Raw genomic sequence first — 14,866 nt, forward strand, 5'->3', positions numbered from 1 at the left:
TGGAGTTTTCAAGAAGAGACTGGACAATAGAATCTCCTGCCATAGGCAACGGATTGGACTAGAATATCTCCAAGTTCTCTTCCAACCCTGATGTTCTATGTTCTACACTAGGAGTGTCAAACTCACATCATCATGTGACGTATCGTGACTTCCCCCTCCTTCGCTAAAACAGGGATGTGCGTGGCTAAGCACATGAGGCATCCGGCCCGTGAATTTGACACCCATGTTCTTATACTGTTGAAAAATCACCAATAGCATTGATAGAAATATCAATTGATAGAAATAAGTAAGTTTTAACTATGTATTTTTCTTCACCCCAACTCCTTCTTTTAGCCCTTTTTTTTTAAAAAAAGTCCACTCAGAACAAAGCAATCAAATTAAAATATCCCTTCCTAAAAAGCAAAAACAGAACAAAAATGCTGAACCTACTTCCTATTATTTTTAATTATAATATATTAATTCCCAGAACATGTATATCCCTCTTTATATTACAAGCAAAACGAAGGATTTTCAAGCTCAATTCATAATACAGTATGGAAGTTCCACTATTCAAAGTGTAGGAGGGTCAAAAGAATATCATTTAATGTGAATATTGAGTGTGCACAAATTGGTCTGAATTTAATTCATAGAAATCTACATAAATTTGATTAATAAGTAAATAAAACCAACTCAGCAATAGTAGCTACTGATAAAAATTGTTGCCTGTGTTAAAAAAAAAAAAAACTTACCAAGACCAGCAGTTTGTGAGACTTTAGCTGTGGGCTATTTTATGTTTGCTTGTTTGTCGTAATTGATACATATATGACACACGTCAAAAAAAGGAACAGAGTTCAATAAACAGAGCCACTATCTTGATATGTCTGAGACATCCCATCTTTTACCATACATTTGGTCCATATCACCTGATATATGAGACAGGGAGAAGTCTAATACTTTGAAGTTTTAATGAAAATAAAAGAATCTTCTCTATATTTGTGCACTCCAGTTTCTAAAATTTAACATCAACTGTGTTATTTAAAAGTAAATCTTAAAGAAGAAATACTGACTAAAGCACCTTTGGCTTGCTATATTTAGTCAACGTCCCAAAGAGAAAAAAGTATTTCTTTAGTGACTCAGGAAATACTCTCTCCAAGAGGGTCTAAAATATTTCCTAAAATGCAGAAGATCTGAATGAGGAAATACAGCTCTTTGAATTATCTGAACAAAAGGTTGTTTTATTTACACTGAAAAATAAACAACTTTAATCCCATTTACACCATATGATTATAGAACAATACTTCAACTTAGTCCATGATTCAACATAGCTTCCTCAATCTGTCACCCTCTAGGAATTGCAGTCCCAAGATGTTGGGACTGCTTATATGGGAGAAAGCCAATTTAGTAATAGCAATTTAGACTTATATACCGCTTCACAGTGCTTTATAACCCTCTCTAAGCGGTTTATAGAGTCAGCCTATTGCTCCCAAGAATCTGGGTCCTCATTTTATCGATCTCAGAAGGATGGAAGGCTAAGTCAACCATGAGCTGGTGAGATTCGAACTGTCGAATTGCTGGCAATCGGCAATCAGCAGAATTAGCCTGCAGTAGCTTAACAGTCCTTTTCATACTTACTGGTAAGTCACCCAAGTCAACTTAATTGCCATTAATTAAAGCTTAATTACAAACTGTGGCTGGATGACTTTGAACCAATCATTTTCCTCGCTGGCTTTTAGGCCTGAGTCGGGATTAGAATTTAGTCTTTTGGTTTCTAGGCCAGCACTTTAACCACTATACCAAACTGATTCTTAATTATCATAAAAACAGACAAGAGCCATTTTAAACTACCACAATTTTTTTCATATTATTGAGAAGTGACTTGAATTGATTTTCATTTTAAATATCTTACATCACTTTTGAAGGCAAAGATAGTTTGCAAGTTCATTTCTATAAATAGACTAAAAAGTAATGCCATGATACTCCATTTTCTTTCTCCAATGGGCTCCACAAACTCCTTCCCATTATTTGTGATGATAATCACTATCTACAGAACCCAGCCTTGGGAAAATTGGATTCTATTTACTTCAGAATATTTTAGGGAATATTTTAGTGAAACAGGTATCTTGGTAAAGTGACCTGTTTGACTGTTATGTATTTGTTTGCTTCCTCTTACAAAAGTCAGTTTTAGTAGCCACAGCTAGACAGAACAAGTTAAAAGTACAATACCTCTATCTTAATTCTCTTTGGTGACAGTTCATCCCTTTCTCCACATTTAGACCTAGAAGATGAAAATATATATATATTTTTAACAGGAATGTGTACATATGTTCAGAAAAACTATTGCAAAACACCTGCCTTGGAAATTATGCTTCTCTGAATTTATCTTCATTTAATTTATTCATATGCTTGTCTGTTCATTTGCAGAAATTTTATACTGTCTCAATCTGGGACTCTTAATTTTGAGGCAGCTTCATAGTCGGGCAATGTACATGTAGTGGCCTTGACAGACAAGAGGAAGAGCTGCTACCAAGACAATGGTCAGATAAACAAAATCTAACTTTGGTGATTAACTCTAACTTGAGAAAACATCTCAGACAAAACTCTCCCTAGTTCTTATTTATTTTATTTTATTTTTTATTTATTTATAATTTAATTTATATACCGCCCTTCTCTCGAATGACTTGGGGTGGTGTACAGCCAATTAAAAACACAAGATACAAACAACAGTTTTAAAATAGTTAAAAGTATTAAACAATTTCGGCCCGAATTTAAAACCCAAAATTTAAAACACCCAATTTAAAATCATTTACATAGATAGCCCTGCCTGGTGGAACAGCAGGGTCTTAAGGGCACAGCGAAACACATGGAGATAGGAGATCTTGCATATTTCCGGGGGCAGTTCGTCCCACAGGGCAGGAGCTCCCGCAGAGAAGGCCCTTCCCTGGGTGTCGCCAGCCAACATAACTTGGCCGATGGCACCCTGAGGAGTCCCTCTCTGTGGGAGCGAATTGGCCGGTGGGAGGCTACTGGTGGCAGAAGTCGGTCTCGAAGGTATCCAGGTCCTAAGCTATGGAGCGCTTTAAAGGTGGAACCAACACCTTGAATCGCACCGGGAAGACCACTGGGAGCCAGTGCAGGTCGCGCAGGAGAGGTATCACGTGGGCGCAACGAGTCGCGCCCATAACCACCCGCATGGCCGCATTCTGGACCAGTTGGAGCTTCCGAGTGCTCTTCAAGGGGAGCCCCATGTAGAGAGCATTACAATAGTCCAGCCGGGAGGTGACAAGGACATGAGTGACCATGCGTAAGGCATCCCGGTCCAAAAAGGGCCGCAACTGGCGGATCAGGCGAACTTGATAAAAAGCCCCCCTGGCCACGGCCGTCATATGTTCTTCTAAAGACAGCCATGGATCCAGGAGGACACCCAGATTGCGAGCCCTCTCTGTGGGGGGTAAAGATTCACCCCCAATAGTCAGCGATGGCACCAGCTGACTATATCGGGACGCCGGAAGCCACAGCCACTCGGTCTTGGAACGGACGTTGTGATCCTGAACGTCCATTTTCGGGGCGCTGCGACTCCAATCCATGGACGGGTAGCTTCTCCTAGTTGCTGGGCAGAACTGAGTGCTAAACCTTCCCATTGTCTGGCCACGCCCACCTCAACCAATCAGCTTTCAGTCTTTCCTCACGAAGGCGCAGTAACCAGGCCAACTATGAAAAACATAACAATTTTAATCAAGAGAAACCAACAGAAACAGGAAGCCGAATGGGTGGGTATGGATTGGAGTCGCAGCGCCCCGAAAATGGACGTTCAGGATCACAACGTCCGTTTTCCATTGCGCTGCTCCTCCAATCCATGGACGGGGATATACCCAAGTTCAGGAGCTCAGGGTGGGAGGCTGACTGGAACCTCAGCCTGAGGCGTGGCCACTTGTTGTAAAACTCTACGTCCAAACGCTGCATCGGACGAGGCGTACTGATCAATTTTGTAGTGCCGGATAAAGGAAGTGTCAGAAGCCCAAGAGGCTGCTCTACAGATTTCGGACAGTGAGGCATTTGTAGACCAAGCTGCAGAAGCGGCCGCACTGCGTGTTGAATGTGCGTAGATCTTAGCCGGACGGGGCCGTTTTCGAATGTCGTAGGCCGTAGTGATGCAAGCTTTAATCCACCTGGCAATTGTAGTAGATGACACCTTCTTCCCCATCGAGGAAGGGGTGAAAGACACCAATAAGGATTCAGTCTGCCGAAAGGACTCAGTACGTTTAATATAACGCCGAAGAGCACGCCTAACGTCCAAAGTATGCCATAAGGACTCAGTCTGATGACGAGGATTCGGACAAAAGTTAGGTAGAACCAACTCTTGAGTGCGGTGGAATCGTGAATTTATCTTAGGTAAGAAAGATGGATCCAAGCGCAGGATCACTCTGTCACTATGAAAGATACAAAGGTCCTTGTGGACGGAGAGCGCAGTGAGCTCCGATATGCGTCGAGCTGACGTAATGGCTAAAAGAAAGGTGACTTTGAGCGTCAGAAATTTTAAAGATACTGAAGCCAAGGGCTCAAATGGCGATGTTGTAAGTGCTTGAAGAACTAATGGAAGATCCCAGGATGGGTACCTATGTATCACCGGAGGTGAGATGTTGGAGGCCCCATGCAGGAAACTCTTAATCCTAGGATTATGGGAAAGAATACGGTGTTCCTCGCACCGAATGACTGTGGATAAGGCGGCCACCTGGCGTCGAAGCGTGGCAGGAGCAAGACCTTTCGCTAGACCACCATGTAAGAAGTTCAGAACGTCCGGGATCTCTGCAGAGGTCGGGTCCACGTGATGGGTCACACACCAGGCAGCAAATGTACGCCACGTAGACTCATAAATTCTAGTAGTGGAAGGGCGTCTGGCAGCTTGGATCACCTTTATGACATCGGAAGACAGTTTGTCCTTCTGTAGCTGGAGCCGCTCAAGCGCCAAGCGGCCAATCGGAGCCACCCTGGATCGGGGTGGACGATGGCCCCCTGACTGAGCATCTCCTCCTCCAGTGGTATTACCCACGGAGGAGAAGTGGACAGTCCCACTAGGTCTGCATACCAGGGCCGGCGAGGCCACTGAGGAGCTATCAGAATCAACTCGGCTCTCTCTAGCAACACCTTCCGAATCAGTCTTGGAAGCAGCGGCAAGGGAGGGAAGGCATAGAGAAGCCCGGGAGGCCACTGACAGCGTAGAGCGTCGTAACCCTCTGCACCGATGGTCGGGTAACGTGTGTAGAACCTCGGTAGTTGGGCGTTCTGGGGCATGGCGAAGAGGTCCACCTGAGGGCGGCCAAATTGTTCCACTATCTGATCGAAGAGGGCAGGCTTGAGAGACCACTCTGCAGGGTCCAGGAGCTCCCTGCTGAGCCAGTCCGCCATGATGTTGTCCTGCCCCGAAATGTGGTCTGCCACCAGAGATGCCGTGTGCCTTTCCGCCCAAGCCAACAGGCTCTCCGACTCCATCATCAGGGATCTGGAGCGCGTGCCTCCCTCCCGATTTATGTGTGCCTTGGTGGTAACGTTGTCCGTCCGGACCAGCACATGTTGACCCTCCAAGGTGTGAACGAAATGGCGCAAGGCGAGACGAACAGCCCTCAACTCCAGCAAATTGATGCTGTTCGTCCGCTCCGCCGGAGACCACTGACCTTGAATCACTGCATTCTGCAGATGGGCTCCCCAGCCCGACAGGCTGGCGTCGGTAACCAGAACCACTCGGTCCGGTTCGAGAAAGACACAACCTTTTTTGCAGTGCGGGGGACCTCCACCACGTGAGTGACAGTCGAGCTTGTGGGGTCAAGACAATCCGATGGGATGATGAGCTGCGGTTCGTTTTCTGGAAGGGAAGCAACAGCCACTGAAGGGGGCGGGAATGTCTGCGTGCCCACGGAACGACATGGATGCATGATATTAACTTCCCCAACAATTGATTCAACAGGAGCAGAGACACCTTCTTCAGGGACTGTACTTGCCGCACCATAGACCTGATGTCGCAAACGCGGTCTGGAGAGAGAAAAACCTTCCCCAGCTGGGAATCGATCACAGCCCCCAGGTGTTGGAGCCTTGTCGTAGGCGTCAGATGGCTCTTTTGCCAGTTGATAGAGAAGCCGTGGTTCTGGAACGCCTTGAGGACCACCTCCATGTCTTTCCTCGCCTGCGCCGGGGATGTTGACATTACCAGCAAATCGTCGAGGTAGCAGCTGAGACGTACAGAGCGAGATCGGATTGAAGCCGCGACTACCGTCACCAATTTCGTGAAGGTCCTGGGGGCCGAGGACAGACCGAAAGGCATCGCACGGTATTGAAAATGCATGTTGTTGTATTCGAAGCGAAGGTAGCGCCGATGCAATGGGTGGATAGGGACATGCAGGTATGCTTCGCGGAGATCTACCGATTAAAGATAGTCCCCTTGTCTGATAGATGCCAAAACTGTCCTGAGGGAGTGCATCTTGAACCTGCGATACAGAATATATTGATTGAGGCGCTTTAGGTTCAAGATGCCCCTGTGGCCCCCCGATGACTTGGGCACCAGAAATAAGGTAGCGTAGAATCCGGTTCTCTCTTGACCCTGGGGCACCGGCTCCACGGCATTGATGGAGAGGAGGTGTGAAATCTCTGCTTCCATGAGTCCCCTTTGGACTTTGCACCGAGGGATGGGGCAGCGGCGAAAGGTGTTGGGTGGTAGAGTGTGGAACTCGAGGCGAAGTCCCTGTTGGATGGTCTTGCGGATCCAAGTGTCGGTTGTCGAGAGGTTCCACTGAAGGTAGAATTGCTGGAGTCGACCTCCGATAGGACCCGGAATCGACGAGTCACTTCCCTCTGCGTGGAGGGCGGTAAGAGGAGCCTCTGAAGGGCCGCTTCCCTTGGGATTGGTTCCTAGGTCTGTCACGAAATGGCTGTCTGTCTGATGTTCGGTCAGACATCTGGGAATAAGAGCGTTGGTAGTATGGACCGCTCGATGCCGAGGACGAACGAAAGGACTGGCGCTGTGTATAAGGTGTATATCTTCGCTCTGCACGGCGAAAGGAAGACGGTAGCACCTTGCGCTTGTCTTTATCTTCGATCAAAATTGGCTCCAGACAAGGACCAAATAGTGATGGGGCCGTAAACGGAGCCGAAGCCAACTTCCATTTAGCTTTGTTGTCTGCGCGCCAATTTCGTAGCCAGAAAAGACGCCTGTTGGTCACTGTTGCTGCCATGGCTCGAGAAGCAAATTTTGTCGCCGTCAAGGAGGCATCTGCGGAGTATTCCGTTGCTGCCACAAGTTTATTAATGTCCTGGTGCAGCCTGGTATCGGTGGGGGGCAACCTCTCTTGCAGCTGGCGGAGCCAGATCAGAGAGGCCCTGTTGAAAAAGGATGTGGCCGTGGCTGCCTTTATAGCCCAGGCCACAGCTTGGTGTGCTTTACGGAACCCCATTTCCATTCTGCGGTCCTCCGCCTTGAGGCCATCCACCACATCTGAAGTCAGCATTGAAGAGGTAGACAAAGCAGCGACCGGGGCATCGACGGAAGGGACAGCCAGAAGTTCCTCCAGATGTGACTCAGCAGAGTAAAGACGTTTGTCCAGGCCACTCGGGGCAGTCAGGGAACCTGGTTGGCCAAAGGCAGATGTAATGACATTGGAAAACAAGGGAGGACAAGGAATCACGTCCTGATCTTGCTTAGAAACATGAAATAGAGCTTCGTGTGGGTGCTGAGAATCAGAAGACTTTTCAGCGGTCCCTTCTGCAATGCCGAATTTTGTAGCGACCTTGGCTTTATGAAGCAAGGATTTAAAGACAGAAGGCCGGAACAAATTTGTGAAGGTGGGCTTCTCGGGAGGGAGATCCTCATCCTCCGAGAATTCGACATCTTCTGGACAAATTTCCCCTTCCTCAGATTCTTCAGAGGAAGATTCAGCAGGGCGTTGCCTACTAGTGCTCGGAACTGCTTCATTAACTGGGGCCGGAGCTGAAGAAGATTGAGAGGTGTTGGCTGGCCGAGCCACCTCCTGTTGTATGCCAGCAGCCAAGATCTTTGCCAGCGCATCTGATAACATAGACTGAAAACTCACAGGTGCGTCTGGAACCTCCGGGCGGAGCCCCGCCGCAGTAGGAGTAAAGGTAGCCTCCGGCACCCGTCTGCTGCCCAATGGCGCATCTGATTGGCTGGACACATCTGGCAAGGACATTGAGACTCCTTTGGAGCGCTGTAAGTTGGAAGCAGCGAGCCTGGTAGATGATGAGGCAGATTCGGCTTGCAAAATTCCAGAAGGATCAGCCCAGTCCTGAGATGCTGCAACTTGTCTGGACAGATTTGCTTGTTGGAGCTGGGCCCTCTCAAATTGCTTCTCTAAGGCTTCATGGTGCCTCTGCTCTGCCTTGTTGGTGGTGGAAGACTTAGAGGATGACTTTGACTTGCGAGACTTGGATTTAGTTTTCTTACTGCCTGACTTATGTTGAGTGGCAGGGTATTCACAGGCGCCCTCTGAATCAGAAGATAAGGCAATGTCTGCCATGTTGAATGAGGCAGAAGAGGGCAGGCCACAAACCAAGTCCAACAGATAACTGCCCGAGGCTTCCCTCCAGGAAAAAGCCCACAGTGCAGTTTCAAGCGAGCAGGGGTAAAATTAGGCTCAGAAGCCGCTGAGCTCAAATCCCCAAAATAAGACAGCCAAGTCAATCAGGCAAGGGAGTTATAAAGTTGACAGGCCTTGGTCAGGACACAGGGCCACAAGTCACTAAGGGTGGTTAATAATGCACAAAACGCCCACCGCTAGCCGCAACAGTCTCTTGTCTTTTTTTTTTTTTTTTTTTTAAACTTGCCTCTCCAAAATGGCGGCCGCCACGCCGACAAAGTCCCAAAACAAAATGGCGGCCGTCACACACATAGAAATACTTGCTGAGGCGTTGGAGATTGATCTCCCAAGGAAGGCACCTCCGAAGACGAACCACAGCGATCTGGTCAATGGGCGTCTCAATGCAGCCCGGAAAATTGGCTCTGAAGGTGTCCGACAAGCAGCGCTCGCCTCCGCTAGCGCTGCACGCTTCAACCGCTCCCCAGCTGATCCGCCAACATCGGAGGCCGCCTGATGACAGGGCAGGCACTCCGGAGCCGCTCGTTAAGGACGGAGCTGAGGCGAGGGCAGCTCTAATGCCTCAGCGGAAGGCTAGCCTCTCGCCAGCGGCAAAGGAAGCACGGATCCGCCCAGCCGGGTCGGAATCCGGCGCGCTGCAGCCCCGATCGACGGGGAGATAGGCCAGGCGGCTTGAAGCTCCAAGCACACCTCAGGCACACAGCAATAGGAATCTCCCTCGTGGCAGCTCCTCAGTATAATCAAAGATGAGAAGAGAAAATAATAAAATAAAATAACAAAGTAGGGAAGGTAAATTCTAAGTAGAGAGCACTCAAATTGCCAAGTTCTCACAGCAACTGAGTGAGAAAGACTGAAAGCTGATTGGTTGAGGTGGGCGTGGCCAGACAATGGGAAGGTTTAGCACTCAGTTCTGCCCAGCAACTAGGAGAAGCTACCCGTCCATGGATTGGAGGAGCAGCGCAATGGAAAAGGGTTGAGTCTGAGCCTATTTCTCCCCATCCAGAAGTTTATGAAGTTAAAGGGAGGGAGGGGGAAAGCACATCGAGACTTCAAGGTAGACCAGACTAGGGAAGGTCTTGTCTACATTTTCTCAGGTTACAGTTCTACTCTGGACTCGGGTTTCTTTTAACTGAACACCGTCTTGGTTGGGACTCTTCTTCCACTCCTTCAAAGCCATTCTGTTCACTGAAACACATGGTTCAATATGTTCACCAATACTGGATTGCACCATCTATGGCAAGGGGAGAGAAACTGAGTTCCTATAAAGCAATACTCCCTAAGCATATGACAGATGAGGAAGATTTTTACCCTCTCTGGGAACACCCAAGTAGTCTTCTGATGAAAAAAATACAACTCTCCACAACACTGATTTAAAAAAAGTGCTGTGGGTAAGAGGTGGATTTCAGCAGGTTCTGACCAGTTCTGGAGAACCAGTAGCGGAAATTTTGAGTAGTTCGGAGAACCAGTAAATACCATCTCTGATTGGCCCTGCTCCCATCTATTCTCTGCCTCCTAAGTCCCAGCTGATTGGGAGGAAATGAGAATTTTGCAGTATCCTTCCCCTGGAGTGGGAACGGAATGGAGATTTTACAGTATCCTTCCCCTGCCATACCCACCAAGCCACGCCCACCAAGCCATGCCACGCCTACCAAGCCATACCCACAGAACCGGTAGTTAAAAATTTTGAAACCCATCACTGCTGTGGATATGTGAATGTTTCTATGTTCCCAACAGAGAAATATGATGCAGTTGCCTACAGTTAAATTGTTCAATCCTCCTGTGCTCAAAAAAGGCTGAGAATGGTATCAAACATGTAACATTCTCAGTGTAGCAAGAATGCACCAGCATTCACACTTCCTATCTGGTTCATATATTTGTATTGGGCCTGTGAGACCATAGGGCAGAAAAATTGCAAAGTGATTTCTAATACTTTGTAATGTACCCATTTCAAGTTAAGTTGTTGGTTTGTTTTTTTTTAAAAAAAATGTAGCTTACTTGGTGGTCCGGTAAGTGTACTTGTATGTAACTTCTCGGGAAATCTGCCGTGCCAGAGCAAAGAGTTCATCCCTCCGGGTTAATAGTGCATTATCCTTGACACATAACTGAGCAGCTGCTTCATTTACTGTGAGCTACAAAAACAACATACAAAAAAATTGACTCATTAGCACATCAGTCCTGAAAAAGCTATCTAAGCCTGTAATACCTGTGGCACTGCTCAAAACATTAGTGGTATCTATAGGAAGATGGAGTACTGTCCAGCTGTGTTACAATTTTCTAATAAGTTTTTTCATGGAAGGAAGCAGTCCTTCCACTCAACCACCCAGCAGGTCTTAAGTTTACTTTTTTTTAAAAAAGATCAGTATTTATAATAACTAGATACCTACTGAAACAATTTAATATCAACAAAACCTAATTCTCACTGAGAGACAGGCTGTTTTTGAAAGGAAGTCCAGACTTACTTGGTATTAATTATGTGCTAGTGTGTGAGTAAGCAGTGATGGGAAGTAATTAGATTTTTGAGATCCAATTTTTGTTAGAATCATGTCCATCAACTGTAGCCAAGTACAAAATAGCCTTACATTCAATTAATGATAGAGTTAGGGAAGAAGATGAAATGATATTGGCTAAAGCTCTGAACTCATTATTTAAACTCTCTTCAAAACTTTCAAGCAGCTTTACTTTATATTAATATTCATGAGCTTTATTTCCCAAAATCTTAACAAGTGTAATGTGAGTTTAGAGTTAGGGTTTTAGTGCTGAATCACTAAAAAAACAAGCCTCTGTTTTATTTCCTAGCAGTTTTCAATACCTCCTGGACCATGTGCAAAGGCTGGAATTTGGGGTGGGGTGGGGAATCACTGTTCTCAGGGGTTGTCCTCCTTCCAAAGCAGGTGGATCCAATCAAGTGTAATTGAGGGGGGGGATCAAGCCCTCCACTACATAATGCCACGTAGATTGACACTTACCCACCACTTATTTAATATCTGCCTAAATTACTGGTGAAGGTCATTCACTGGCATGGAATCAAATATCATCAATACGTAGCTGATACTTAGTTGGATATCTTAACTCCAGCCCAGACAAGGGTTGTGTTGGATGTTCTATCACAATGTCCGGAAGCTGCAGAGGGTTTGGATGGGAAAGAACAGATTTTGATTTAATTCCCACAAAACAGAGCATAACCCCCATTCAGTGCTGGTTTGTAATCTGTGTTCTTGGATTCACAGTTCCTGCTTGAAGGATAGGTGGCAGCTGTGGCTAGGAAGAGCTTCGAACGGGTCTACCTTATGCACCGTTTGCCGCTTTACTTGCACAGAGAGAAGCTTTGTGCATAGTTATTCAGGCTCGATCACCACCTATTTAGATTTGTGCAATGTGTTCTGTATCAGGGGTCTCCAACCTTGACAACTTTAAGACTTGTGGACTTCAGCTCCAAGAATTCTGGGAGTTATGGGCACAAGGCAAAATGCCCATGTAGCATCTCTGCTCTGAGAGCTACAGAAGTTACCAGTTTCCTTCCAGGTGTAATCAAAGGTGCTACTTATCAGTTTTAAAGCTTTTCTTGGCTAATGACCTGGATATTAGTGGAATCTTCCTCTGGACCCTTACCCTTATGAAATATCACTGCAGGGATTCCTGGATCATGCTTTCTTTTTAAGTGCGTCTTGGGGGATTTTTGCTTATATTTTGTATATTTCTATAAATAAATGAGTAATTTAGAAAACCACATACATTCATCAAAACTGTGGGAATGCGGTGGCCATAAAACATGTTTAAACCAGTTTAACTGGTTGGACACTTGTATGGAGCTTAGCACCGAAATAACCAGACAATGAAAAGCGGGTTCACATGGATACTATATGAAGGGCCCTATTCATTCTCTCATTGTTTTTAACATAGGATGTGCCTGCAAAAGTAAAGATATCTCCTTGTATAAACATCCTGGGATACAAAGTAAAAATATCTCTTATCTCCTTCCTGAGAATCACATTCCTGAGAAGCAGATAACGGAGATGGGCCTCTCGCCTAATAATATCTGAGAATTGTAAAAAGCCAGAGTTAAAGTTCCGCTTTGCATCATTACTATTGTTTTCCCATCTCTTGTACGTAATGTGAGATGTGTAGTCATAATAACGCCTTCTGATGACGCTGTATTTTGGTAACTAATAAAAGAGATTGTAGCCTTTTGTTTGCTGCTCTCTCATCCCGAGAAAACACTTGTCCTGTGTTTTTTCTAAACTGGAAACTCACATGAGAAGCCCACCAGAATGAAATCAACATCTGGTGACCCCGACGTGATTCATGGATCGAGCACGTCTCTTGGCACCCTCATACTCATTCGGCTGGAAGAGCCTCTGCAAACCAGGGCCGGTCGTCTGCGAACGAAGCACCCTCCCATAAATCGTGAGTATGGGGGCAGAATTCTCTAGTTCTCCCAGGTTACGTACCTCCACAAACTTAGAGAATTGGCCAAGTCCTCAATTATTGTTTTAAAAAGATAACGGGAAAGTCCTGCCCATGAAAAGAATTTGATTTACCTTCTAAAAAACGTTTGGCAATAAAAGGGCTCTTTAAAAGTGAATCTGTGGAAGCAGATGGGAACATGCCTCCACAAACCTCCCCAGCCCTAAAAAATTTTTTGCACTCTGGAGATTAGTTATAGAGTGTTTTATGATACATTAAAAATAAATAAATAAAAAAGCCTTCAGGACACTGTTAATAGTTCCTTTTCAGACTTTGTTGAGAGATTGCTCTCACGTTAAATCACCCACGCAGACGCACGGCATGAAATTAAACATCAGCTCATTCTGAAGGAGTCAGTTACACCCCCACTAAGCAGAATTTAAAGAAACAGTTAGACAAAAAAAGGGGGATGGATAGAATAAATTGCTGAAATGCTTTCAGTGTGTCTGCCGGCTGCAATTTTGCAAGCTTCTTCTGAATGTGCTTAACAAGCCTTCAGAAAAATGCTTGTCTTTGGCAAGCGTCAACAAAAGCTCCGGCTTTTAAAGTTACCCAAAGTTAAATTTGCAACAATTACTGGGTACTATTAATTGGGACTGCTCATATTTTTCTTTACCTATGCATTTACTTAGTCCATTATTTGAGTTATTGACTAAAAGAAAAAGCCAGGAGATTTAATTCTGTTTTAGAACAGCAAAAAGTGCATTGTTTTATTTGTCTCATTACCATCTAAAAAATGTTTTACCCTTTATTTAAGCTATTGCTGAAATTATAACCTTGGGGCATACGAAGAAATGGAACTGATCTAATAAATATTATTCTTTCTATCTCAAAATCTGACTTTTACTTTTGTCTTCGGAATGATTCATCTCTTCAGTGTGCTCTAACTGACTATGTAAATTGTATTTCATATCATTTGCCTAAAGATCCTAGGTTTACTTGCTTAATGATTTTCTCCAAAGGAGCCACTGCTTACAAGGACATCTGGAAAGAATCTTACACTAATTGTCTGCGACTATCTTAGCTTTCACACTTTTTCTCAACAAGCTTTTAATTTGATCTCTGACTCTCAGTATGTTTCTCAGGATGAAAAAATAAATAAATAAATTGTTTATTGTTCTTCCCACCCGGGGTTTAGCAGGAAATAAAAGTAGAGCCTGTCTAAATGGGAAGACTCAGATAATTTGAACTAATCAACTTGAAGTGATTTCTGTTAAAAATATTTTGTTGATGTGCATCTATAATGATAGTGTGTGGAATTGATATGCTTGGCTGGCCAGCAAAAAATTGACTGGGTTTGAACTTGAAACTGTGGAAAACCGGGCAATGGTTATGGGCCCATATCACTTTTTGTGATTATGACTGTTGCCTGAATTTTTTCACTGTTTTGGGAATAAACTAGTTCATTGAAATAATTTGAATGACTGATTCGCATGAAGGATGTATTATACAAAAGGTCTGATTGCAGTACAGATGTGAATGGGTGTGTATTGGATTGCATGAAATGAAATGTAATTTTGTGTATAAGCACCTTTTTTCTTTTCTCTCCCTGCCCTCCGAGGAGAAGGGAGGCTTGGTCTGTTTTAAAAAAGTTTTCCTTTCCCTCACCCCCTCCCTTTTTTCCCTGGGAGATAAGAGGCACGAAAGAGGGGGGGGGCTACTTTGTACTTTTAACCATTTTTTTTTCTCTCAAAGTACCAGCCAGAGAAAGGCGGGAGTGAAAGGGTGATATCTGATACCTGCCTTTGCACAGCACTGAACGGCTCAGAATGCAATTTTGATTTTTTTCCTTCTGAACATTTTTGACGTTTTAAATACTTTCATAC

General features: G+C 45.0%; 1 protein-coding gene across 1 annotated transcript in view; it reads right to left on the reverse strand.

Annotated features, from left to right (window-relative positions):
- NAB1 (NGFI-A binding protein 1) overlaps positions 1 to 14,866 on the reverse strand; it is a 67,891-nt gene that overhangs the window by 35,451 nt on the left and 17,574 nt on the right. The window contains exons 2-3 of the mRNA XM_070933540.1: positions 10,572 to 10,705; positions 2,203 to 2,254 (exon numbers count right to left, since the gene is read on the reverse strand). Of these exons, the coding sequence (XP_070789641.1) occupies positions 2,203 to 2,254; positions 10,572 to 10,705 (186 nt within the window). The remainder of the gene's footprint in view (positions 1 to 2,202; positions 2,255 to 10,571; positions 10,706 to 14,866) is intronic.

Source organism: Pituophis catenifer, unplaced genomic scaffold (genome assembly GCF_029215685.1).
Source record: "Pituophis catenifer annectens isolate HBS135680 unplaced genomic scaffold, rPitCat1.0.hap2 SCAF_1, whole genome shotgun sequence".
Classification (NCBI taxonomy): Eukaryota; Metazoa; Chordata; class Lepidosauria; order Squamata; family Colubridae; genus Pituophis; species Pituophis catenifer.